This window comes from Salmo trutta, chromosome 11 (assembly GCF_901001165.1).
Source record: "Salmo trutta chromosome 11, fSalTru1.1, whole genome shotgun sequence".
Lineage (NCBI taxonomy): Eukaryota > Metazoa > Chordata > Actinopteri > Salmoniformes > Salmonidae > Salmo > Salmo trutta.
In genome coordinates, this window is record NC_042967.1 from 3,368,396 (window position 1) to 3,395,611 (window position 27,216).

The 27,216-nt window shown below is 44.6% G+C and overlaps 1 protein-coding gene across 1 annotated transcript; it reads right to left on the reverse strand.

Annotated features, from left to right (window-relative positions):
* Positions 1 to 854: 854 nt before the first annotated feature.
* On the reverse strand, positions 855 to 27,216 carry LOC115202088 (spermine oxidase). Its single transcript, XM_029765971.1, has 7 exons — positions 27,089 to 27,216; positions 19,179 to 19,413; positions 17,850 to 18,076; positions 10,058 to 10,231; positions 7,308 to 8,058; positions 4,245 to 4,405; positions 855 to 1,401 (listed from the first exon to the last, which is right to left on the reverse strand). Exons 2-7 carry the CDS (start codon positions 19,384 to 19,386, stop codon positions 1,252 to 1,254), a joined length of 1,671 nt encoding a protein of 556 aa, XP_029621831.1. The 5' UTR covers positions 19,387 to 19,413; positions 27,089 to 27,216; the 3' UTR covers positions 855 to 1,251.

Here is a 27,216-nt window from a genome sequence, read left to right on the forward strand (position 1 = left end):
AAATAAACTGACTTTCCCCTCTCCCGCTGTATTTCCAGAGCTGATGCTGTAACTACTGTAGCAAATTGGTTGTCTTTTCTCTCTTCAGTAGCGTCCTCCATTCTGTTGTTATGTATGTGAACTGATTGGCTGAGACTTGGAACTGATTGGCTGAGCCTTGGAACTGATTGGCTGAGCCTTGGAACTGATTGGCTGAGCCTCGGATAACTAGTTTGCATCCCTAATACATATCTACCTCCATCACTCCAGTATCCATGCACATGTCAATATGGTATTGGAACTGACGTTTTAAATATTTCCTGTATACGGTGTGCTTACTTACTTGTGTCTTTCATATTTCTTATTTCTTGTGTGCTTTTTTTCCTGTTAAACATTGTCATTGATTATTGTATTGTTGGGTTTTGAGTTTGAAAGGCATTTCGCTGTACTTGTGCATGTGACATTAAAACGTTAAACTATTCTGAGACGCTCGATACATATGGCCACAGATCAGTCCTGTTTGGGAGGAACTGAACCAATTTTGTTCCACTGCATCCCTCAGATCTAGTTCTGCTAATTGAGACAATATTTCTTTGCAACTGTAAATACCTGATGTAGCACGCACAACAACACGTTGTTTCATTTCACCCACAAGGAAAGAACAAACGCACATGATAACACATCTGAGAGGTGTGAAGACTTGACTGAGGCTCCATTGCCATCTGCTACCTTGGCACAGTGTGCTTCAGTGTCCTCGTCTATGATTGGTTGAGATAAGGAACATTGTGTCAACGTCTGCCAATGTCTGTCTTCGACTGGCACCTTCTGGTACACATTCAAATGGTATTACATTTACAATTAAACATGACCATTTCTCACATTAATATACAAGTTTATTAATTCTTGCCATTATTTTTTGTTTGTTTTTCAATAAGATGACATTAAATACAGAAGGCACTTACAAAAAACAGTTCAATTATAGACGTGTTATTATATAAACATTAACTTATCAACAACTTTTTTTTTAAACGTACAGATTGATGAAGGACCAGAGACGACGGCACCCTTTGCCTTTTTACAGTACATCTCATATAAGTGGTAAAATCTACCGCGCAATACAGTAAAAACAGTATTCATCATTATCATCGTTATAATTGTTAATGCCCCTATTATGCTTTTACATGTATAACTTAATCTAAAAAACTTAAAATATAGAAAGGATAAAACAAGTTGTTTATTTTTTATCACTAGTCAGTGGTTCATTTGTCATTTTTACATGTTAGGCTTTATGGTTTCTTTGTGCAAGTCCTGGTACATCTCTGTAAGACGAGTGGCCTCTCTCTGTCCCGACAGCAATGCACCATGGGTAGTGGAATAGTATTTCCGGTGGGTGGCTTCCCCAGCGAATAACACCTGTAGAGGCTGAGAGGGTAAAGAGGAAAGGAAGGGTGATGAGAGAGGTTGGGAAAAGGAGAGGATAGAGAAGAGATATGATATACAGAAGAATAGAATAGAGAAGGAGATAGGTGGATAGAGGAGAGGGTAGAGATAGAGAAGAGAGGAGGGGCGAGAAAAAAAATACAAGATCTAAACAAACCAGTGAATGTCGGCATGACCCAACATATGGCATGTGTTCTCTATTACTGCCTTCGAGCCATGGCTGCATCCCAAATGGCCCTCCATGCTCTACATAGCACACTAGCTTTGACTAGAGCTCTATGGTCCCTGGACAAAATTAGTGCACTATATAGGGAATAGTGAGCCATTTAGACGCAATCATGGGGAGCTATTTTAGGCTCTAGACAGAGTATCTGTCTATATGTAATAAGGCTGCTTGTGACGATCTGTCGCTCTTTTGACGGTAGGGGGATTTCTCAAAGGTCACACTGCTCATTTAGCAGTCTTTAAGTGGCCACACACACACACAGTAGACACACACACACACACACACACATCAAGTTTCAGGGGCTACGCTGCTGGCCAAGACCCATGATTCATAATCGATCCACCACTGACTGTCATGTCCCTTATTGCCTTATTAGGTGACAGTGATGACACAGGCACTTTGACAACATGCTACGAGTTCCTCTGGTGGCTGTAAACAAGCATCACGCCTCCAAAAACCAATGAAAGTAAATACATTCTCAATACACTGTCATTAACATGCTGTTCCACAAACAACACTTAGTCATTGGGGAAGGCTTTTCATACTGTAACCCACCGTGGTTGACACATTGCTCCTTACTTGTCACAGCACCTTGGCTAATCAGAGTCATGATCAGTAAGGAGAAAATGTTTGGAAACTGAGTGAAACGAGGAGGCACTACCTGAACTTGTCCAATAAAGTTTCCATTCCATTGTACAATGTTTTAAAAAGTCTCGCTACGGTGTGCCCTAATTAACACGACTCAGCTGATATACACTACATCCAGTCTGGGTTCAAATACATGCATATTTAACTATGTGTCATTTAAAAATACTTATTTTATGTTAGAGTATTTTCAAATAATGTGGCCAAATCAACTTCTTCTATTTGAAGTATTTTTAGGTATTTTCAAACGTCTTCCTATAAAATATACAAAACCATTTTCAAATTGCCCCAGGACCAAACAGACCTGGGTTAAAATGCATGGAGTATTTAAAATTTAAAGAAACGTCTTCTCACTGGCAACTGCATTTATTTTCAGTAAACGTAACATGTGTAAATATTTGTATGAACATAAGATTCAACAACTGAGACATGAACTGAACACGGTCCACAGACATGTGACTAACATAAAGGGAATAATGTGTCCCTGAACAAAGGGGGGTCAAAATCAAAAGTAACAGTCAGTATCTGGTGTGGCCACCAGCTGCATTAAGTACTGCAGTGCCTCTCCTCCTCATGGACTGCACCAGATTTGCCAGTTCTTGCTGTGAGATGTTACCCCACTCTTCCACCAAGGCACCTGCAAGTTCCCGGACATTTCTGGGGGGGAATGGCCCTAGCCCTCACCCTCCGATCCAACAGGTCCCAGGCATGCTCAATGGGATTGAGATCCGGGCTCTTCGCTGGCCATGGCAGAACACTGACATTCCTGTCTTGCAGGAAATCACGCACAGAACGAGCAGTATGGCTGGTGGCATTGTCATGCTGGAGGGTCATGTCAGGATGAGCCTGCAGGAAGGGTACCACATGAGGGAGGAGCAGGTCTTCCCTGTAACGCACAGCGTTGAGATTGCCTGCAATGACAACAAGCTCAGTCCGATGATGCTGTGACACACCGTCCCAGACCATGACAGACCCTCCACCTCCAAATCAATGTACATGCCTCGGTGCAACGCTCATTCCTTTGACGATAAACGCAAATCCGACCATCACCTCTGGTGAGACAAAACCGTGACTCATCAGTGAAGAGCACTTTTTGCCAGTCCTGTCTGGTTCAGCGATCGTGGGTTTGTGCCCATAGGCGACGTTGTTGCAGGTGATGTCTGGTGAGGACCTGCCTTACAACAGGCCTACAAGCCCTCAGTCCAGCATCTCTCAGCCTGTTGCGGACAGTCTAAGCACTGATGGAGGGATTGTGTGTTCCTGGTGTAATTCTGGCAGTTGTTGTTGCCATCCTGTACCTGTCCCGCAGGTGTGATGGTCGGATGTACCTATCCTGTGCAGGTGTTGTTACACGTGGTCTGCCACTGCGAGGACGATCAGCTGTCCGTCCTGTCTCCCTGTAGAGCTGTCTTAGGCATCTCACAGTACGGGCATTGCAATTTATTGCCCTGGCCAGATCGGCAGTCCTCATGCCTCCTTGCAGCATGCCTAAGGCATGTTCACGTAGATGAGCAGGGACCCTGGGCATCTTTATTCTGGTGTTTTTCAGAGTCAGTAGAAAGGCCTCTTTAGTGTCCTAAGTTTTCATAACTGTGAACTTAATTGCCTACCGTCTGTAAGCTGTTGGTGTCAGAACGACCGTTCCACAAGTGCATGTTCATTAATTGTTTATGGGTCATTGAACAAGCATGGGAAACATTGTTTAAACCCTTTACAATGAGGATCTGTGAAGTTATTTGGATTTTTACAAATTATCTTTGAAAGACAGGGTCCTGAAAAAGGGACGTTTCTTTTTTTGCAGAGTTTAGTATTTTCAAATACAAGCCAATACTTTCCAAGTGTACTTCCAAGTGCATTCCAAAATACTTACTTTGAAATGTCTTGAAAAATAATTGAAATACCCTAAATAGTATTTGAACCCAAGTCTGCATCCAGATCCAGATGCGGTTCTTACCGGAGCCTTGGTGCTCTTGGTGTAAGGCAGGGGCATGGCTAGCTTCTCCACGTCACCCCCACTGGAGCCCACCCGGGTGAAGGAGTAGGAGCCCCGGATGTAAGGGTTACTGCCCCACGACGAGCGCAGGATCCGCCTCGGCTTCGGAATGTTGGGGTTCCCTGAAGGAGGGAGAGAAAGGAACGGTGAGGTGGATGGTGAGGACAGTCAGTCCAATATAAACCCTTTGGATGGACACGGAAACATCAACATCCACACACACCAACACACTCTCTGTCTCTCACACACAGGTAAGCGTGCGCAAACACACACACAAACAAACACAGGCACACCCTCTCTTACAACTCTTCCGCAGGTGGAAATAAGCCATTGAAAGCTTCCTAAGGTAATGGCGATGCATGGTGAGTGATCCTCTACCAATCTCCCATAGGTGATCCTCCAACACATCCAATTCAATCTCCTGTATCGGTGCTAATAGGCTACGGTCCCTCTCAGAGGCCATACACACTCACACACTCTAGTCTGTCTGTGATGAATCTGCTTCGTAGGGGATTAAACCGCACTGACCTACATCAGGGGAGTGTGTCAGTGTGTGGGTTAATGACTTTCCGTGAGGGTGTACTTCCTATGGAAGTAAACAATGTGAGGGCAGGAAGCGAGTATTGCTCAGAGCGGAAGGCAGGGTTTATGGTTTATTGTGTCCGTTGGCTTGGCTGTATAGGGAGGAGTAACTGCAGTGTGGTGTGTGTGTGTGTGTGTGTGTGTGTTTGTGTGTGTCCAGGAAAGCCTCTGACGTCATCATTAAGTGATGGTAACCGGGTCGGTGACATATGCTAAGCTTAGACCTGACTCTACTATGACCTATTTGTCAGCTAACTGGCTTGACCAGAGGATAGAGTCCTTGAAGGAGGGCAGCATTCACTTACAGTCTGCCATAATACCGAGCTTTGTCCACCCATGAGATGGGATGCATCCCAACTGGCAACCTATTCCCTAGTGCATTACTTTTGAGCAAGCCCCATCAGACTCTGTAGTAGTGGACTCTGTAGGGACTAGGGTGTCATTTGGGACGCAGACATAAATGGGACAATGTCACGAAAGCAATATGCACGCTTTAATTGGGGCAGAAGTCTGTGAGTTGTTGTATTCTAGATGGCCAAATGGCTCGCAACAATGACAAACTGCCATGTGGGGAATAGAAAGTGGCTAATTTCAGCTAGTTTTCTCTTGTTCTTGATACCATGTCTTGTATTAAGGTGTTTGACTGATTTCCCGTCAATGCTAATATGGCAAAAATTCGCTAGCTAGCTAACCAACAACTGTAATGATGTATTTGAGAGACAACAAGTGCTCATTGTGCAAATGTACTTATGTTTTCAATAAACATTGGAGACAAAATTTTGTTAACATGTTGTCAACATTCTATGCCAACCCTGTCTGTTTTTCCACATAGTAGGGCACACGTCGGTTTTGTTGCTAAACAACCAACAAGTCTAATGTAATGGTGACCCTGTCAAAAGTATTTTATGTTCATTCCACAGACATACACACCTTTATCTAAACTATTTAAACCAGGACAGCGTTCTTATATCTCTTAACCTATTTTCTCTGTCAATATGAAACAGACTGAAGCTAAACAGAGCCACAAGGCTCATCTCTATCGATAGTCATTCTTTTCTTCCCGGTGTAGGGCATCCCAAGAACGACTGTGTGTCTTGTCTACACTATCATTTACAGTGTTTTCCAGGGAGCAGAACCTTAATATGGCCTTAACGTAAGAGAGCAATTTTTCCCGTCTCATGTAGAGTCGAACAACCTGTCGAATCGAACAATTGATTTTGTGTCAGGTTTTCTTAAAAAAGACCGATGAGTCTCGACGAAAGTTACAGCCAATTTCAATTTGCTGTGTTTCTTTTTGTCATCGTTACTCTTAATAGGGGGCTGTTCATGGGTGAAAGAGAGAAATGAACAACTTGATAAAGTCAAGCAGCTATGGCATTGACTCACTCATCTCTTCTGTGAGAATATTGGGTCATTCATAAAGTATGTCAGTGTAACCGATGTGAAATGGCTAGTTAGTTAGCGGTGGTGCGCGCTAATAGCGTTTCAATTGGTGACGTCACTCGCTCTGAGACCTGAAGTAGGGTTTCCCCTTGCGTTGCAAGGGCCGCAGCTTTTGTGGCGCGATGGGTAACGATGCTTCGTGGGTGTCAGTTGTTGATGTGTGCAAGGGTCCCTGGTTCGAGCCCGGGTTAGGGCGAAGAGAGGGACGGAACCTACACAGTTACATCTGGGACGCAGACACCCAGGCAACTCCTCTACCAACTTTTGTAGGATCAGCATTTCTTCATCCAATCCTTATTCCACCTATAACGAGCACAGTGACTAAAACTGACCCTGGACCAGTTGTTACGGGATGTACATGTGTTCAACACCTCCACTCTGCCAGACATCTATCTGACTGGTTCAGCATCAGCCCCCCAAACCCCCTTCTGGGAAAGGCCATACCTCAAGGCTCGTAATGATGTCACATGATGATGTCATTTCCTGTATCGAATGTATACCTAGAGGCCCACTAGGGCTGAATAAGTATATTACTCTTCAGTTCGTCACCGTGACTCACTGGGAGCACAGTAGTGATGCACCCATTCAGCCCTCAAGGTTACAGTGTGCTCGTAACAGTGTGTGTGATGCGTGTAACAGTATTCCTGCCCTATACTGATGAGTTGAAGCACAGAGCTTGATTCATACTCAGGCCATCATCAGCATTCCCTCACTATCTCGGCGAGTTATTTAGGTCAGTGGTCCTCACTCCATCAAGAACATACGGTTTGATTAATCAACTAAGACCTCGAGTAGCTGAAATCTAGTGTTATTGCAAGACTTGTACAAAAGCTGCGGTTCGATTCAGAAAACTGATTGTTACTGCATATCACACACACACACACACACACACACACACACACACACACACACACACACACACACACACACACACACACACACAGAGTCAACTGACCTATGTCAATGTACAATGACAAACACACAGACACGCACACTGACCTGTGAAGCGTCGCAGTAGCTTGGTGCAGGTCTCAGCCACCGTCTCGTCGTCGCAGCGCTCCATGAGCAGCGCCTCCTGGCCACAGATCCAGCCACTCAGCATGTGGCCGTAGCGCTCGGGCGGGTACAGCACATCAAATGAGCAGATCTTACGGTACCACAGCTCCTCGGGGTAGACCGGCTGCTCCAGCTGCGCCTCGTCCTCCCACACAAACTGGATGCTGTTGCACTCGGGGCTCCAGAAGGGATCGGCGAACTCCAGGAAAATCTTGTCAGTGGTGCTGATGCCGAGCTTCTCGATGGCGAGGACTTTGTCCTCAGGCAGCGAGGGTGAGAAGAGCGCCTCATGGCGGTTCTTGAGGACGCCGAGAGAGGCGGTTACGATCACGTGGTCGGCGGGGAGCGACTCGAGGTCCTCGCACTCTACGCTGATCGGGTACGCGTGACCCGGATTGGGGTTGGGCTCACCGTGGCAACGTCGGTCGTCGTTATGGTCGCCGTTGTCGTGCCGATTGTTGTTGTCGCCATGGGCGATCTCCTCCTGTTGCTGGGCGGAGTAGTTCCAGTGGACGCAGCGGACGGGTTTCCCCAGGCGCATCATGCGGGACGGAATGTCCTGCGCCAAGAGGTCCACGATCTTCATGAAGCCTCCCGGGATGACGTGGTGGGCCCCGGGGATCTCCGTCCACTCACCAAACTCACTCAGCGAGACCTCATCCATGCTGGGGGACGAGCTCTCACAACTCTCCACCTTGGGAACAACATACATACAAACAAACAAAGTCAGTTTGACTCAGATCAAATTGAGCTCCTTTATCAGCTGCTCTCACAACTCTCCATCCTCTTTCCATCAATCAATCAACTCATCAATCAGTGAATCAGTCAAATTTATTTGAGCTCTTTTTAATATCCCAGCCTTGAAGCCCAGAGAGCAAGCAGCAGAACAGTTGAAAAAGTCATTGGATGGAAGAAACCTAAAGAGGAACCAGACACTGGCTTTACCGTATAGAAACACAGACAAATAAGTCTGTTCAATTCTGGTCAAATGTATTTCCTCCATCTTGGTGTATCTACTTTGTTTCAAAGAGATTTGTTTTCTATTACTCTTTGATTGGCTAAAACTCCTTATTGAATTGAGGCCAAATTAACCTCATCTAACAAAGTGCTACTTAGTCCAAGTTGAATGACCTATTTATTGTCTTAAACTTTCGTTGGGATATCGTTTTATGGCTCAAGTCTATGAACCCAATAGTTCGTTTACCGAACTAGAGCAACATTAAGGATGTCATCTGCATCTGTCTCTGTAGCCTCAACAATAGAGCCTAACGTTTCCCTGAGGAAAAGTTTTAATCATGGCCTTGGCTGCCACTAAAGGAAACTTTTGACATCAGGGGACATTAGGGTTTTGGTCAATTGTCGTGCACTACATTGGTAATATGGTGCCATTTGGCATGTAGCCCTAATAATTGAGTGCCGGCGGACCAGGAAATTAATTGAATAAATATACAAACATAATAAGGATTGCAATAGCTACATTTCCTGAGGTAAATTGTTGGATGTCCTGCTGTACCACAGTTGGCTCTAGGTGTAATAAAAAAGGGCGTCCATTTTGTTGTCCGCTGTATTTCTATTTAATTAGCAAACTGACCTTTAAGTGATCAACACTAATTTGAATCCAATGAGTCATTGGGTATAATTACAAGGAGCAATAACATTAACAAGCTAATTAAGCTATTTTTAATATAAACAAGATAATGTAGCTATAGCTAACAGCAATGCCAACATTTGCATTTGGGGATGTAAGTCAGAGTTTTACACTTGATTTCCTGACCTGCTTGTTCAGCTGAGTCATAAAACATGCCGTAAACTCTTGTATTGTGTGAGACTAAACATAGCAGGAGCACCACATTTGCTACTTCAGTCATTTATCAGCATATAAAGAACTGTTTTATTTATTTATTTATTTATTTTTTTCTCCCCAATTTCATGGTATCCAATTGGTAGTAGTTACTGTCTTGTCTCATCGCTGCAACTCCCGTACGGACTCGGGAGAGGCGAAGGTCGAGAGCCATGCGTCCTCCAAAACACAACCCAACCAAGCCGCACTGCTTCTTGACACAACGCCCATCCAACCCGGAAGCCAGCCACACCAATGTGTCGGAGGAAACACCGTACACCTAGCGACCTGGTCAGCGTGCACTGCGCCCGGCCCGCCACAGGAGTCGCTAGTGCGCGATGAGACAAGGATATCCCTGCCGACCAAGCCCTCCCTAACCCGGACGACGCTGGGCCAATTGTGCGTCGCCCCATGAGCCTCCCGGTCACGGCCGGCTGCGGCAGAGCGTGGGCTCGAACCCAGAATCTCTCAGCCTTAGACCACTGCGCCACCCGGGAGGCATAAAGAACTGTTTTGAATCAGAACTGTGAGAGAGGCCATAGAGGTGCACCAATTCTCTCCAGAGATGAGTGATTCAGAATACAGCACTGTAGATTTAATATGGAAAAAAATAAAATCATGCCTTCTATAACTGTTTTTCTTGCAACACAGAGCAAACTTACATACCGAGAAGGAAACCATTGTTTGCTCTAGCTTATTGGATTTGCATGTTTGTGTAGGGTTATCACTACATTCCAACCATAAACTAGAGCTCTAGCATATTTTATAGTCTCTTAGAAGGACCCCCCCCCTTCACACACACACCCCCATCCCGACCCACCCACCCACCCGCCCTCCACAAACACACACACACCTTGAGGTACTGCTGGAGCATGGACAGCTTGAGTCTCTTGGTGCTCTCCGAGTCGTCGGGGTCCAGCATGATCTTCTTGCGCACCACATCCCTCGTGAACACCCCAACGCTGTTCTGGCTTTCAGCACACACAGGCTTCCCACTCTGGAAAAACTCCTGAGTCAGCTCGTACACCTGGGGAGGAGAGGGGGGAGAAGAGGAGAGGGGTAGAGGGGATGGCAAGAGGGGAGAGAAACGTGAGTTTGATGGCCATGGTATAAGCAGTAATGAATGTGCAGAGGGGCTGCATCCCAAATGGCACCCAATTCCCTTTATAGGGCACTACTTTTGACCATGGCAAATAAGACTCTGGTCAAAAGGGTTTGTTGCCAGGGTTTGTCTGGGTGCCAATCTGTTTTCATTCTGGTACTACGCTGGACAACCCAGAGTTTCATAGACAGGCAGTATTTTGCTACTACCTTATCCAACAGCCAAGCAATCCAAAATAGCATAGAGTGTTCCTGCTACTGTGGCTATAACGGAGTCTGAACATTCAAAATCTACTGGGGTGCTTCAAAAACTTTAAAAGGGGCAATCTGTAAGGCGATCGCTTTGTTTGAATGCCAAATTTGCCCTTTAAAGGGTGCAGCCAGGTGAGAATTTATGACATAATTTAACACCTTGGCATGGCTACATGGGAGGGTGGAACTTAGCACATTATTCAACAACGGATCGTTTTGAATTTTTCAACACTTTCTTCCGAGGTCCGTGACTTCTACAGTACAGGATATATAGCAACATGCATGACAGAACTTCTTTATCCAAAGCACACATCTCTTTTAGAAGGAACTGCCCACTCATTGCACAATAGGTGGAGCATCATTGTGTAGGAGGTCACACAGTCAAGGGGGTAGCACTATATCCATTGGTATTTACATGGAATTTACTAGGAAATTATGTTGTTTTAATGAATACTTTCTGGTACTTAGTTCCAACAATTCAACACAATTGGCAATGACATGGTACCAATTGGTGCCTGTTTTAAAAACAAACAAGTAATTTATAGATTATTACTGTGCACCATTTCACATGTAATTTCTCAGTAAATACCTGGGTCCAAATGGCAGCCTATTCCATATTTAGTGCACTACTTTTGACCCATAGGGCTCTGGTCAAAAGTAGTGCTGTATAGGCAATATGGTGCCATTTGGGATGCAGCCCTAGCCGTTTCTGTGCCGTAAAATAAAGTGCAACCGTGAAGGTGTCTTATTTAAATAAGTTAAACAGTGAGCTGAAAAAAAGAGGCAGGAGGGAACTGGAGCTGAGCCGTCAGTCAGTCACGAAACTGGTGATCGCCCGAGGGCCATTCCTAGGGAGTGCTGGGTTACAACAGGTAGACACCACTGGCACTGGGAAATAAGATCTATGATAGGCTACCGCAAAGTAGCCAAAAGGTGTGCCTATTCAATAGCCTGTGGGATTTCTGCCCAAGTACGAGGCTACCACAGAATATCTTTGGTTGATACAGCACCAAAACCTATGTGGCATGAGTCATGCCATGTCTTGAAGCCAAAGGCATCCACCTATTCCGTAGCCTGTGCGGGTGATGTGATTCTGCCAAGTTATGAGAGTGTTGTAACCACATATTATTGTGTGCAATAATAATCATAAAATAATTGAGTTTTTCAAGGACGCTTTTCAAGGACCCAAAGTCACGGTTGATACAGTATTGTCACGGATCCCCCCCGGTACTGCTGCTCATTCCGTTCACCAGCTCCGGAGGTCTACGTCGCGGCCTTTTAGGCGTCACCGAACTGGATCATTACCACCAACCCCGGACTGTCTTGTCTCATTACGCACACCTGGTTCCCATTCCCCCTGATTAGTATGTGTATACATGTGCCCTCTGTTCCCCATTGTCCTTGTCAATCATTGTCCTAGGTCCGTTGGTCTTGTGAGTACCTACGCTCGGTTTTATTTCTGTTTTTTTTTATTATTATTTAGAGGTTTACACGTCGCTCTTTTGTTTTGGGTAGAGAATTTAAAAACCCTATTACTTATTCCTGCGCATGTCTCCCATCCTTATGCAACGTGACAAGTATAAATACTTGTGTCATGTAGGACTGTGAACGTTTAAACGTTAAAAATTTAAATAAAATTGGGATATTTAACTTTATCTATGAAACAGAAAGCATGTGTTGGAACATGGTAACAGCTTCTTTTTATAACAACAAAACAAAAATTTAGCAGACACTCTTATCCAGAGCAATTAGGGTTAAGGGTCATGCTCGAGGGCACAGACAGATTTTTCACCTCAGGGATTCGAACCAGCAACCTCCCAGTTACTGGCCCAACCTCTTAAAAAAATAGTCAATTATTGTCAGGTCTTGCTTACATGGTGTGTGTCTTAACGCAATTGCATCAGTTGGAGCATGTCCATGTCGCATAAACAACGAAAGCTGGTAAGCGCGTTACTGGTGTTGTTTTTTGCTTGAGGGCCTGCTCTCTCAGTGATTACATTTTGTGCTGATAATCGTCCCGTAGCATTATCACCGGCTTGTTCTATCCAAACGGTGCAGTCACTTCCTCTCTCCTGTCTCACCGTTTCATTTGGTGGTGGCTCGGGCACCTGCTCAGTGCGCACCGTTCAAGCTTTTTTTGTGCTTAGGCGACTCAGATGGTGGGAAGAAATGAATCATGACATCTCTGATGATTATTCTTCTGATTCTGAGCCTCAGCCTGAACGTACTGTACAACTCCGAGGCCTAAGCACAAAAAAGCTAGAACGGTGAGCACTGAGCAGGTGTCCGAGCAACCACCAAATGAAACGGTGTGGATATATAGAAACAAAGTGGCGCCAACAGAGAGGGCTGCCTCACTTCTAGTCCTTAGGAAACTTGGCAGTATTTAGTTTTTTTATGTATTATTTCTTACATTGTTAGCCCAGAAAATCTTAAGTGTTATTACATGCAGCCGGGAAGAACAATTACATATCAGAGCAGCGTCAACTTACCAGCACTTCGACCAGGAATATGACTTTCCCGAAGTGGATCCTTTGTCCAAACTACCCAAGGCATTTGACCTAATTCCAGAGGCTGACCCAAAACAATGCCGCCAGAGAAGAGGTAGACGGAGCGGTCTTCTGGTCATACTTCGAAGGCGCGCACACCATCCACCGCTTCCGAGTATATTACTCACTAATGTCCAGTCTTTAGATAACAAGGTAGATGAAATTAGGGCAAGGGTTGCTATCCAGAGAGACATCAGGGATTGTACCATACTCTCTCGGGATATGCTGTCGGAGTCGACACAGCCACCTGGATTCTTTGTACGTCGCGCCGACAGGAATAAACATATCTCAGGGAAGAAGGGCGGAGTTGTATGTTTCATGATTAACGACTCATGGTGTAATTGTTTTACTTTTTATTTAACTAGGCAAGTCAGTTAAGAACAAATTCTTATTGACAAAGATGGCCTACCCCGGCCAAACGTGGACGATGCTGGGCCAATTGTGCGCCGCCCTATGGGACTCCCAATCACAGCCGGATGTGACTCAGCCTGGAATCAAACCAGGGACTGTAGTGATGCCTCTTGCACTGAGATGCAGTGCCTTAGACCGCTGCGCCACTCGGGAGCCCCCTAAACATACAGGAATTCAAGTCCTTTTGTTCACCTGACCTAGAATTTCTCAATCAAATGCCGACCATATTATCTCCCAAGAGAATTCTCCTCGGTTATTGTCACAGCCGTGTATATCCCCCCTCAAGCCGATACCACGACGGCCCTCAAGGAACTTCTCTGGACTTTATGCAAACTGGAAACCATATATCCTGAGGCTGCATTTATTGTAGTTGGTTGATTGTAACAAAGCAAATTTGAGAACAAGGCTAACTAAATTATATCAGCATATTGGCTGTAGTACGTATGCTGGCAAAACTCTGGATCACTGCTACTATAACTTCCGCAATGCATACAAGGCCCTCCCCTGCCCTCCTTTTGGCAAATCTGACCACGACTCCATTTTGCTCCTCCCTTCCTATAGACAGAAACTCAAACAGGATGTACCCGTGTTAAGAACTATTCAACGCTGGTCTGACCAATCAGAATCCACGCTTCAAGATTGTTTTGATCACGCGGGCTGGGACATGTTCCGGGTAGCCTTAAAGAATAATATTGACGTATACGCTGAATCAGTGAGTGAGTTTATAAGGAAGTGCATAGGAGATGTTGTACCGACTGTGACTATTAAAACCTACCTTAACCAGAAACCGTGGATAGATGGCGGCATTCACTCAAAACTGAAAGCACGAACCACCGCATTTAACCATGGAAAAGTGACTGGGATTATGGCCAAATACAAACAGTGTAGTTATTCCCTCTGCAAGGCAATCAAACAAGTGAAATATCAGTATAGAGACAAAGTGGAGTCGCAATTCCACGGCTCAGACAACGAGACGTATGTGGCAGGGTCTACAGACAATCACGGACTACAAAAAGAAAACCAGCCATGTCACGGACACCGACGTCTTGCTTCCAGACAAACTAAACACCTCCATTGCCCGCTTTGAGGATAATACAGTGCCACCGACGCAGCCCGTGGGATCTCCTTCTCCTTGGCCAACGTGAGTAAGACATTTAAACGTGTTAACCCTCGCAAGGCTGCCGGCCCGCGTCCTCAGAGCATGCACAGACCAGCTGGCTGCTGTGTTTACGGACATATTCAATCTCTCCCTATTCCAGTCTGCTGTCCCCACATGCTTCAAGGTGGCCACCATTGTTCCTGTACCCAAGAAAGCAAAGGTAACTGAACTAAATGACTACCGTCCCGTAGCACCCACTTCCGTCATCATGAAGTGCTTTGACAGGCTAGTCAAGGATCATATCACCTCCACCTTACCTGTCACCCTAGATCCACTTCAATTTGTTTACCGCCCCAATAGGTCCACAGAAAATGCAATTGCCATAACACTGCCCTGTCCCATCTGGACAAGAGGAATACCTATGTAAGAATGCTGTTCATTGACTACAGCTCAGCATTCAACACCATAGTACCCTCCAAGCTCATGATTAAGCTTGAGGCCCTGGATCTCAACCCCAACCTGTGCAATTGGGTCCTGGACTTTCTGACAGGCCGTCAACCTCAGGAGGCTAAAGAACTTTTGTCACCTAAAACGCTCACAAACCTTTACAGATGCACAATTGAGAGCATCCTGCTGCCTGGTACGGCAACTGCACCACCCACAACCACAATACTCTCCAGAGGGTGGTGCGGTCTGCACAACGCATCACCGGGGACAAACTAACTGCCCTCCAGGACACCTACAGCACCCAATGTTACAGGAAGGACAAAAAGATCATCAAGGACAACAACCACCCGAGCCACTGCCTGTTCACCCCGCCACCATCCAGAAGGCGAGTTCAGTACAGGTGCATCAAAACTGGGACCGAAAGACAGATTCTATCTCAAGGCCCGTCAGACTGTTAAACAGCCATCACTAACACAGAGAGCCTGCTGCCTACATACAGACTTGAAATCATTGGCTACTTTAATAAATGGATCACTAGTCACTTTAATAATGCCCCTTTAATAATGTTTACATATCTTGCATTACTCATCTCATCTCGTATTTTATAGCATATATTGCATCTTGCCTATGCTGCTCTGTCATTGCTCATCCATATATGTTTTCCTTTACTTACAGTAGATTTGTGTGTATTAGGTAGTTGTTGTGGAATTGTTAGATTACATGTTAGATATTGCTGCACTGTCGGAACTAGTAGCACAAGCATTTCACTACACTCGCAATAACATCTGCTAACCATGTGTATGTGACCAATACAATTTGATTTGATATAGACTTATATAGGAAAAGGCAAGGACGGAGGGGGGCATGACTTACAAATGTCAGAGTAATATATATATTTTTTTATTCATGAGCAGTTCAAATGACTGCTTTAGCTGTCCCAGAGTGAAGTTCACATTCCTTTCCCATGGAATCAGAATGTTTATGTTTATCATTTCTGCACTGAGTTACATTGTAGCCATAAAGGTCATGTGATAATATGACATGATACTCGATTCCATAACCTTATCATCTTGTCTTACCTCCCTGGTGGAATGTTTTGCATACAAAGACCAGGCTCCTGTTCATCAGGCACCAAACGGAAGAAAACAGACTGAAACAGGGAGGGACTACCCGAAAAGTGCATTTTTAAATTCCTTCGCAAAACTTGAAAACGTTTTCTGTTGCATGCCCTAATGAACCCGACCCAGGATGCAGCACACCTTTGTTGACAATATAAAATAGCCTTCGGTTGAAATGGGATCCTCAAGAAACACATTTTCAAAGACTACTAAATGTAAAGCTATTTCTTGTCCATTGCCTCACAATCATGAAACACTAGATCTAAACCAACAGGATGTCTATGTACCTCACATCCTGATGTGAAACAAAACAACAAGTTAGCCTTGTTTTGCTAATCCTACAGCTTCGTTAATTATGCTGATTTCCAGGCAGAGGCACGGTGGGGATTAGCGCCGTTGTAATGATACATGGTGGGGATAACCGTTTCCTGCTCCTGTAAGGATGCACGTTGGGGGTTAGCCTAATGCATAGCGATGCTCTGCTGTGTTGATGCTGCTGCTACACTGCAAAGTGATTGGCATCTTGGAAATGGATCATACAAAGGGAATACAGCATAGAGGTATGCAGACTGGCACACGAGCAATCAGGATAAAAACATTAAATTCCACTGTATGTTGCAGCTCCCTAATTATAACCAAAGATGGTTTTAGTATGAAGATACGTAGAAACCGCTTCCAGTAGAAATCCTCAATCGCGCTTGTAGGCGATGTCACGGAGACGTTGGCTAGCTAAGCTCATGCACAGAAACACGTTAGCGGGCCTAGCGGTCGTCTCACGCCGAACTGTGCCTGTGCAGGCCGTCAAATCAAAGGCACTCCTTAGACATGAAGTCGTTTGTGACGAAAATGAAAACGTGTCATTTTGTCACATTCACCATGTTGGAGTAATAACAAGTTCAGTTACTTATCGGCTCGAATCTAAGACGTGCTTTTAGATTTCAAGAAAATCAACAACTAAAAAGGAAGAATTTTTCACTTCTCTCATTAACTTTTCAAACCCCAAACCCCGGTCTGCCGAGTGCTTCGCAAGCGTTCTTGGAAGTCTCGCAATGTTGTGCCTTTGGGTTTAGAAACTCTGCGTTATTACCGTGTATTATTCCTGTTCGTACAGTGTGTTCTTAAAGGAATGGGTGCTGCTGTGGAGAATGCTGTGTTAAGGTGGATAATTGAGAAAGTGCTTCTGTATTCAAGTGCCTTGAAATAATTCCAGTTCCATAAGCGTTCTGAACAACCGAAGTCACCACAAGCTTTCTGGCCCACCCAATGTGAATCCTTTAAAAACTGACTGGTATGTGTTCTCTATTGGTAACTTTGCTGCTTGCAATACTTATGGAACGGAACTATTGCGAGAATTACTCAGGAACACAGACAAAGGGAAGTGTGTAGAAAGCGTCCCTTTCCTCTGCACGTGTCTAATTCCACAGATCTGAATGGTAGTGGGGGGGGAAGCCAATGTGTGAATAACACAACGCTCTGAGGTAGCTGAACAGGAAATGACACGCTTCACTGGACCATGGTGAGTTTCCCTGCACACCTGTATTATACACACACCTGTGCACATGTGCCACTGTGTACGTAAAGTATCTACATTCAGTCATGGGTGGCTCCCTTCATTTGCACACGTAAGTGGTAATCTGGACACACACACACACCTCTCTCTCCCCTCACCTCATTGTAGAGGTCACTGAACTCCTCGACCAGGTCCTTGGGGATCCTGGTACCGCTGTTGGTCTGGTAGTGGGCCACGCCGTTCTTGGTGTACAGGCTGATGCGGCCCACGCTGCGCTCGCCGTCCGTGGTGTGCTCGAGCAGCCCATTGTCCTCCGCCAGGTGGTACACCGGGTTCCCGTTAGCGCCATGGATCCAGGTGGCTCCGAGCTCCAAAGTCGTTTGTCCTGGAATAGATAGAGGAGAATAAGATGAAGAAGAATGTAGTCCTCTCTTTAGCTCAGTTGGTAGAGCATGGCGCTTGCAATGCTAGGATCGTGGGTTCGATTCCATACATACAAAATGTAAGCTTTGGATAAAAGCATCTGCTAAATGGCATATAAATATATAATAGACTTTGTCTCTGTCCCAATATGAAGCAATGTTTTGGCATAGCAAGTAGTGGGGATATTGGGACAGGCCTAGGCTCTGGTCAAAAGTAGTGCAATATATAGGGAATAATGTGCCATATCAGATGCACCTTTGGGGTTACACTTACAAACTTTGTTTACCCCCCCAAGAACTTGATTGTTTGTGTCAGTTCATTTGGGAATAAGTTGAACGAATGGAACTTGAATTCAATTCAATAAACAGAGAAATGAGAACAGGAAGTTGTTTTAATTGAATGGAAGTGAAAGGAACTGCAATTAGAGGGAGTCAAATCAATGAATGTGACTGCAGCCTACAGGACATTTTGAGGAGGCTACAACCACCTACTCAAGAGATACTTGTTATTGAAATGACTTTGTAGAGAATGAGGAACAGGGATAAATATATATATTTTTAAACATTGAATTAAAGCCATATGTGGCAATGGGAGTAATCTTCTTCTAACTTGTTCAGCTCAAAGGTGATTTCGCAGGACTAACCCCACGTCCATCCGAGAGATAGAGACAAATTCCCCAATCACATTTCACATTTTGAATTGGGAAAGCTTAATTGGGCTTTGCAAAGCACACTTTCTGATCCAGTGTTATTTTGGGAAGGCTTTTAGCATTAGCACTGATAGCGTAGCCCCATAGAGAATAGACGGGGTACTTTTTGACAGCTAGATGTGAGTGCGGGGGAAACAAGCTGATGATTACACACTCACACAGACATGTCGAATGTCTCAGTAAGTGAGGTTTGGAGCGTTTAGCTTACAGAAAATGTAAACTATTTAAGAAACAAAACACCCATTGAGTCATAACCCATGAAGTTCCAAGGTCTGGTTTAGCATAATTTCCACCATGTGTTGTTTCCTCACTCACTCTTCGTGTGTAGGGTAGGGTTCACAGCATCATTTCTTACCGTGCTGAATGCTTTGAACTCTCCCTCCGATGCGGTCTGACGCCTCTAGGACCGTGACATCCGTGAAGCCGCTTTCCAGGAGGCTCTTGGTAGCTGCGAGACCGGCTAAACCCGCGCCGATCACTACTATTCGAGGCTGTCGACGAGTGCGTAGGTCTCTACTAAGGGGGTCATCAGTGCTGTCTGAAGATATTTCACAACTTTGCATGCCGTCCAAGCTCCTCTTCTAGGGGGTCTGAGGGGGGGAACAGAAACAGAGAAGCCATTAGTTAAAAACAAGGAGAGCCTTGGGTGGTCTAGCGGTGTAAAGCGCTGACTTTGGAACCCAAAGTGCTGCCAGCACGGGTTCGAATCAGACTCGTTGCCCTCTCATTCTTCCTCACTGTCCTGTCCAATGAACATGAATGGAATGGGACCGCACACAAAAAAAAAATAAGCAAGTCAGTTTCCCCTCAGGCAAGATGAGGACAGAAAGTATCTTTTCACACAGGGGAAGATGGCATCATTGGGTACTCGATTGAGTGTTTTCAGTTCAAAGTAAAGGCCTCCGTACACAGTACTGTACACAAACCCTCTTTCAGATCAAATACCCGTTATGACATCAATCCATTCCAGAAATGTTGTGGCCTAGTGTGGTCTAGCTGTCTAAACCACTGTCTCTGGAAAACATACATATCCTAGACCTTTCCATCTACCCTAGACGGTTACATGGCTAACAAGCAGCTGTGCTGTGTAGTGGGGGCTTATTATATTTAAGAAATAAGGCCCGAGGAGGTGTAGTAAATATACCACGGCTAAGGGCTGTTCTTATGCACGACGCAATGTGCCTTTATATTAGCCATATACCACAAACCCCCGAGGTGCTTTATTGCAATTATAAAAACTGTAAAAATAAATAAAAAATAAATGTTTTGCCATACCCGTGGTATACAGTCTTGAACCACTCAGTTTATAATAACGTACAGACAACTGTCTGAGGAAACAAATGCAAAAGGGAGCATATTCAAAGCGCATCTCGCTGATCCCATTATACTAATCTAATATAGTCTCGAAACAAAACGCTAAGCAACACCAAATGAACGAGGCCCATTCGGGTCCTTAATTGACTGGGGCGACAAATGTTGGGGTGAAACGAAACACGTTTCCTCACAGACTTCCTTCCACCTCTCTCATTGAAGTAGTGTGTGTATACACAAGTGAGCTGAAGTGCTGTCCCACAGCACCTTGCCAAATGGAAAATACGCACATTTGACACAAAGCAGGCAGCGGAAGAAAGGACACAGGAGAAGAAGAGAGAGAGAGAAAGAAAGAGGGGAAGGGGGAGGTGGTAAGAGTCGGATGGAGAGAAAAAAAAAATAGAAAAAGCAAGAGAGACAAAGAGAAAAAGTATGTCTGCGTGTGAAAGATGAAGAGGGGATGGAAGGATCAGAGAGGAAAATGCATTTATCAAGCAGACTAAACAGAGCAGTAACGTGTTCCATTTTCCCCATCTTTCAATTGTTGCATCCCTGAGAGCACCCCCCCCCCCCAGAGGTGAGACCATATGGTACCTTCAGTTCCTACATGTGACGCACTCCCCTCCCCTCTCCCCCACAAAACCTCCCCGCTCTGTCACCATGGCAACGCTGCTGCACATGGAAATGCTGCGGTACCATACTGAGAAACGTCTCGCACACACACAAGAAAAAGGCGGCTTCTCCCGACCCAGGGTCAAACGGTCAAACCGGTTCAGTGAATCCGTTACCCGTCTATTTAGAGCTGCAGCTCCGTCTGAAGCATGCTGCTCATCTGAGCTTCCCAAAGGTTTGCTGTTTCCTGTTTCAAATGACACCATGTTGGTACACAAAGTGCAAGAGGACGGAGCCAAAACAAACCAATTTGAGTACACTTACTACCACCCAGAACAAAATGTGGATTATAAACTGGGCGGTTTCAGCCTTGAATGTTGATTGGCTGAAAGCTGTGGTGTATCAGACTGTATAGAATGGGTATGACAAAACTTTTTTTTTATTGCTTTAATTACGTTGGTAACCAGTTTATCATAGCAATAAGGCACCTCGGGTGTTTGTGGTATATTGCCAATATACCACGGCTAAGGGCTGTATCTAGGCACTCCTCGTTGCCATAGTATAATGGCCATATACCACACCCCCTCGGGCCTTATTGCTTAATCATATCACATGCGGTGTAGAGACTATGGGAACTGACTGTCTCTTCACACTATGTGCCATGGGCAATGTGAAATGGGCAAGACGTCTCTTCGAAACCGGTTTCAAACTAGCTGTGTGTATTAAGGCTTGAATACAGTACACAGTGGCTGTGTTTACACAGTGGTTGTGTTTACACAGGCATTTTTTCACTAATTTGTCTTTTGACTAATCAGATCAGCTCTCAAAAAGATCTGATGTGATTGGTCAAAAGACCAATTAGTGGAAAAAATATCAGAATTGGGCTGCCTGTGTAAACGCAGCCTATATATCTCAGGAAAGTTAGACACCAACATTACGGGCACCAGCTGCAGTGTGGATCATATTCAAAATGCTGTACAGACTATGGGAACTAATATAGTTCACAGTATGTCGCAGAAAGGTTAGATACATTTCAAGCACAAGCAGCAGTGATTGCAACACTAGAAGATCAGAACCTTCTTCCCAGCTGTGTTCACCTTTAACCTCACAGCTGTCTGCATCACAAGACTGAGAGTGTTGAGTAGTGGGAAATTATAATAGTAGCGGCTGAGAAAAAAGCAAAACATGTCTGGACAAGTCCTAGCTGGCTAGACCATTCAATGAGTCTGTGTGCATCCCAAATGGCACCATATTACCTATATAGTGCACTACATAGGGAATAGGGTTCCATTTGGGATGTACACTCTTTCTGCATCTGTTTCGTAGCCCTTTACAAAGGTCAAAAGGAGTGTAATATATAGGGAATAGGGTGTCATTTGGGATGTATTCTCTGTCTGCATCTATTTCTTCACATTCATTTGTCTATGATGCCTTGACTGGAATATTCACACGATCCTGAAAAGTGCTGATCATATCTCAATTAACTCTATCAACAAAGTTGTGGTATTTGTCACAGATGACGAACGTTTAATACTACATTTTTTAAAACATTTTAGTCATTTAGCAGACGCTCTTATCCAGAGCGACTTACAGTAGTGAATGCACACATTTCATTCATTTAAAAAAAAAAAAAATGTTGTACTGGCCCCCCGTGGGAATCAAACCCACAACCCTGGCGTTGCACACACCATGCTCTACCAACTGAGGCACAGGGTACACTACTAAAATAAAACAATGTTGTGAAATTACTTATTATTTCAGAATGGATTCTCATTTGGCATAGCAATGACGGTTTCTACGTATATAGGCCATGTTTAGGAACAGAGGAATAGTCTTGTGGCCTTGAGGCATGGAACGAATAGCCCCAACCGAGCAGCAAGAGGGGGAAAACCTCATCAGCAAGAATTGAGTGGCTACACACACATACTGTAACATCCCTCTGTTTGAGCAGGCTAAACTAGCTAGCTGCATTAGCTAGCTTAGTAAGTGAATCTCTCCCTCCCTCATTTTGGAATAAATGTATTAGTTCAAAACTGTGCAACTATTGTCTTTCTCTCTCTTTGAGTCAACGACTCACCAGATTGTATGCACTGTAGTACTAGCTAGCTGTAGCTTATGCTTTCAGTACTAGAGTCATTCTCTGATCCTTTGATTGGGTGGACAACATGTCAGTTCATGCTGCAAGAGCTGTGATAGGTTGGAGGATGTCTTCCGGAAGTTGTCATAATTACCGTGTAAGTCTATTGGAGGGGGTGAGAACCATGAGCCTCCTAGGTTTTGTATTGAAGTTAATGTACCCAGAGGAGGCCCGAAGCTAGCTGTCCTCCGGCTACAACATGGTGCTACCCTACAGAGTGCTGCTGAGGCTACTGTAGACCTTAATTGCAAAAAAGTGTGTTTTAATCAATTATTTGGTGACGTGTATATATTTAGTTCAGTTTTATCTAAAAAGTATAACTTTTTAAATGTTTCACTGTTTTTATGAAATTCACTGAGGATGGTCCTCCCCTTCCTCCTCTGAGGAGCCTCCACTGGTACACACACACACACACACACACAAATAATACTCCCGATAATGACGATCCTAATTATGACAACATTCATCCATTTCCTTGGGCTAATAGGCATCCCCGGGTCACCTCACAACTGAAACGATGGTGGAGTTAAGAGTCGGCTGACTAAGTGCCTGCGGGCTGAGGAAACAATGAAAATGTATTTTTACTGCTCATGATTGTCTTTTTCAAGCCTTCCTTCTGTCACATATTAATCTATATGAAATGTTGACACACACCAACACTTATGCTTTTCTCATTTGTAGTGCAGCTCGTTTCATGGACCCCAAAAAATACGAAAATAAGTTGTTTTAATGTAATTGAAATGAGAGGTAATGGGGGATGAAATGGACCTCTTGCTAAGTTCAGGCAGACACATGTAAGATAAGCCACGAGCACACCGCGGGCCTCTGTGAGGATACAGCGGGGTGTGATGTCTCAGTGACCTTAATGTAGGTCACCGAGACATTTCCTGTTGACCCGGGAGGAGGACCCACAGTGGAGCTCACCCAAGGAGCCCATGGGGCCTACAGCGGAGCAGCACCACAGGCACAGGCCGATAAGGTAAAGGCGTCCGCACGCTTCCCAGCCGAAACAGTTCGGAAGTGTTTGTGCATATATTATGACGACATTGTGACATTTTTCTTTGTTTCTGACTTCGGTGAAGGTTTTTTTCGGCTGTTCGGGCACACGGCATTTTGTCTAGAGGCCAGGTGGAAAAATCTGCAGTTCTGCCCTTGAGCAAGGCAGTTAACCCCCAACATCAACTGCTCCCTCGAGTGCCGTGGACGTTAAGGAAGCCCCCCGCACCTCTGATTCAGAGAGGTGGGGTTAAATACGGAAGACACATTTTGGTTGAATGCATTCAGTGTGCAACCGACTAGGTATCCCCTTTCCAAGAGGCTAGAAGGGCCTGTGACTATGTAATAAATGGGACACAGAGAGTCCCAAATAGCACCCAAATAGTGCACTACTTAGGGCCCTGGTCAAAAGTAGTGCACTGTATTGGGAATAGGGTGCCATTTGGGACAAACTGTTAGTGGGCCCTGGATTCCTTCAGTGATTCTGAAGAAATATTGCCTTCCTTCCTGATTGTAATAACATAAAAGCCTGCTCATGATATATGCTTCGCCAAAGCTTTATTCCTGCATCCACATTTGCTTGGGAAGCAATTTGTGATTTGTATGCAAGCACTACTATAAATCACTGTGTAAAATGGCATAACACGCACACTCCGCCATACTTTCTGAATCACAGGAGAGGAAAAAGATATTGAACGTCCCAGAATAGTGTATTTACAGTGTTGCATATACAGTAAAGCTGCCTACTGTAGTCCTATTACAGTAATACTATGGTTTTACTACAAAACAGCTGTAAGATTTGCAGAGAGGATCACAGAATGGGGTTGCTGTTTCCCAGGTCACATACACTCTCTGTCACACACACACACGTGCGTGTACACACCCACACCTCCCTCTCTCTCTCTCTCTCCTTGGACCTAGACATAGAGCCGCTGTGATTCTATTATCCCTGGCTAGTTAACGCACTCGCCACATGTCACCACTCCTCTCTCACCCGTCATGCCACAGCATGCAGATTAAGGGGGCTGGACCCGGGGTGGGGAACTCTACAACGTGTGACCTAGAAACGAGCAACCTAGCCTACATTTGACTGACGTCGCTCGAGTTTGCTCTTTCCAGGGGCAGGCCAGGGCATAAAAGGGACTGTAAGGTTAAAAAATAAGTCTGCCTGTCATTTGTTGAGTTGTAAGGCCACCACAACACCCTTTTCCTTCCCAAATACCAGCCGTCCTAAAACACACACACCATTCCTCCATCCATCTCCTCCTCATCTGCACTTCAGTCCACTCCACAGCTGCTTTCATGCCATATCCGACAACCCTGGAACATCTCTGGTCTGGATCAAACCCCTAGTGTGCGCTACAGTGCTCGCTAGTGTGGCAACATGACATCTCACTTCCTCAAAACCTCAGACATCAAAAAGGACAAGAGCGCTCTAGCCTTAGGGGCCCAGGCCCCGTGCCAGACAGGCCCCAGAAATTCCACACCTCTCTCCCAGCTCCGGTGTTCCAGAGCTGGGATGCTAGGGCTAGGGGACGGCCTCTGGCTGGCAGTGCTAGAACTGATGCTTGGGTGTCATCCATTCTGGAGCCGTATAAACAGGAGTGTGGTGCTCCTAGGACTAGAGTGGCAATGCCAAAGGTAAGCAGCCGTTAAACGGGTACCGCCCGCCAGGGGAACAGGTTGGAATGCACTCCTTCACAGCAGTATTCATTAGTGTACACAGTACCAAAACGCTTTGCAACCGAAACCTAAAAACTAGTGTTTCTTATTGGACAAATTCAGATTAGTCCCTCCCTATTTCAGTCTGTTTTCTTACATTTGGTGCCTAGCGAAGACCCAGGTTGCAATAAACTCATTCACAAGCAAAAAGGGCAGGGACAGGAAGGGAGACTTATCAAGTCAGGTGGTGCACAATGGACAGTAGTGCCTTTTGAAAAGGTTGAAAACAAAGAGCGGTAATTCTGAATGGTGAAGATATGTGGATAGCCCTGACAACATCGAGTCCAGACAGATCATATTATTTACCTTACGTAATGATAATACTTCACTTGATCACATCTTCATCTTCTGCACATCTACCATTCCAGTGTTTAATTGCTATATTGTAATTACTTCGCCACCATGGCCTATTTATTGCCTTAACTTACCTCATTTGCACTCACTGTATATAGACTTTTTGTTTTCTTTTGTTCTACTGTGTTATTGACTGTATGTTTTGTTTATTCCATGTGTAATTCTGTGTTGTTGTATGTGTCAAATTGCTACGCTTTATCTTGGCCAGGTCGCAGTTGCAAATGAGAACTTGTTCTCAACTAGCCTACCTGGTTAAATAAAGGTGAAATAAAAATAGAAAATAAAATTTCTAGAACAAGGGCATTACACCTTCAGGCAATGTGCATATGCTGGTAATTATTAATGCATAAACTACTGGAATTTCGCAAGAACAGATGTAGTTATGTTTTTTCCATCTATTTTCTTATTCATTGGGTTACAGATAAGGGGCTGGGATTTAATCAAGTTACAACAACATTGTAAAACAAGTCAATTGAATTCAATTATATTCCATTCCATTAATATTCTATTCAATTCATAAAAATGAAGAGGGATAGATAATACCGGCACGGCAGAGGCGGAAAGAGAGAGAAAATGTAATTGAAAAGACCTCAAGTTTATTTTGCTGACCACAGAGAAAGGAGCCTTGAGTTCCAGACAGGCTATGCACGCCTATGTGTATCTCATCCCCTGCCACGTAATAGTCAAAGTGGCAACACAGACCACAGTTGGAAACAAAGAAGAACATCTGTGACATATCCTGATTCACTGTAACCATTCAATGGGGAGAAATATCGAGTCAAAACGGAATAGAAAATACAATAGAATACACATTTTTACACAGAATGAAACTTTGGCTATAGCCATAATGTTTTGAAGATCTAACAGCATCATTTTACAAAGCGATGTGAATAATTGAATTACGATCATTTGCGTTATATTTTATTGGCCTAATACAGCGGCACATAATTCAACATTTGGCATAAATACACTTGCCTACAACAAGTACACACCGTAGCCTACTGACAGCTGCACCTCAGCTGTTTACTTCTTTGCTGTCCACAATGTTGATGAATATTATAACCTGCGACAAATGGCGTTTTACATGTTTTACCTTCTAGGAAACAAGCTTGATTTCAGGAGGCGCTCATTACCTGACTCCGTTAGTCTTCAGTTTTAAACGTGAGAATTCTCCTCTTTTCCTTTGTGTTTTCCTCGTACCCGGCTCCGCTTTGTATTTATACGTCCCTAGAAACCAGAAGCAGCCAGTTCCCTGTTGCCG

What these genes read in the sequence shown, in the direction of transcription:
- LOC115202088 (XM_029765971.1), bottom strand. Translation starts at nt 19,386, where the DNA reads ATGCAAAGTTGTGAAATATCTTCAGACAGCACTGATGACCCCCTTAGT. An exon ending in AGTTCAAAGCATTCAGCACG is followed by an intron (nt 18,077 to 19,178) that starts GTAAGAAATGAT and finishes TATCTATTCCAG; the next exon opens with GACAAACGACTTTGGAGCTC. An exon ending in CCAAGAGCACCAAGGCTCCG is followed by an intron (nt 1,402 to 4,244) that starts GTAAGAACCGCA and finishes TTACCCTCTCAG; the next exon opens with CCTCTACAGGTGTTATTCGC.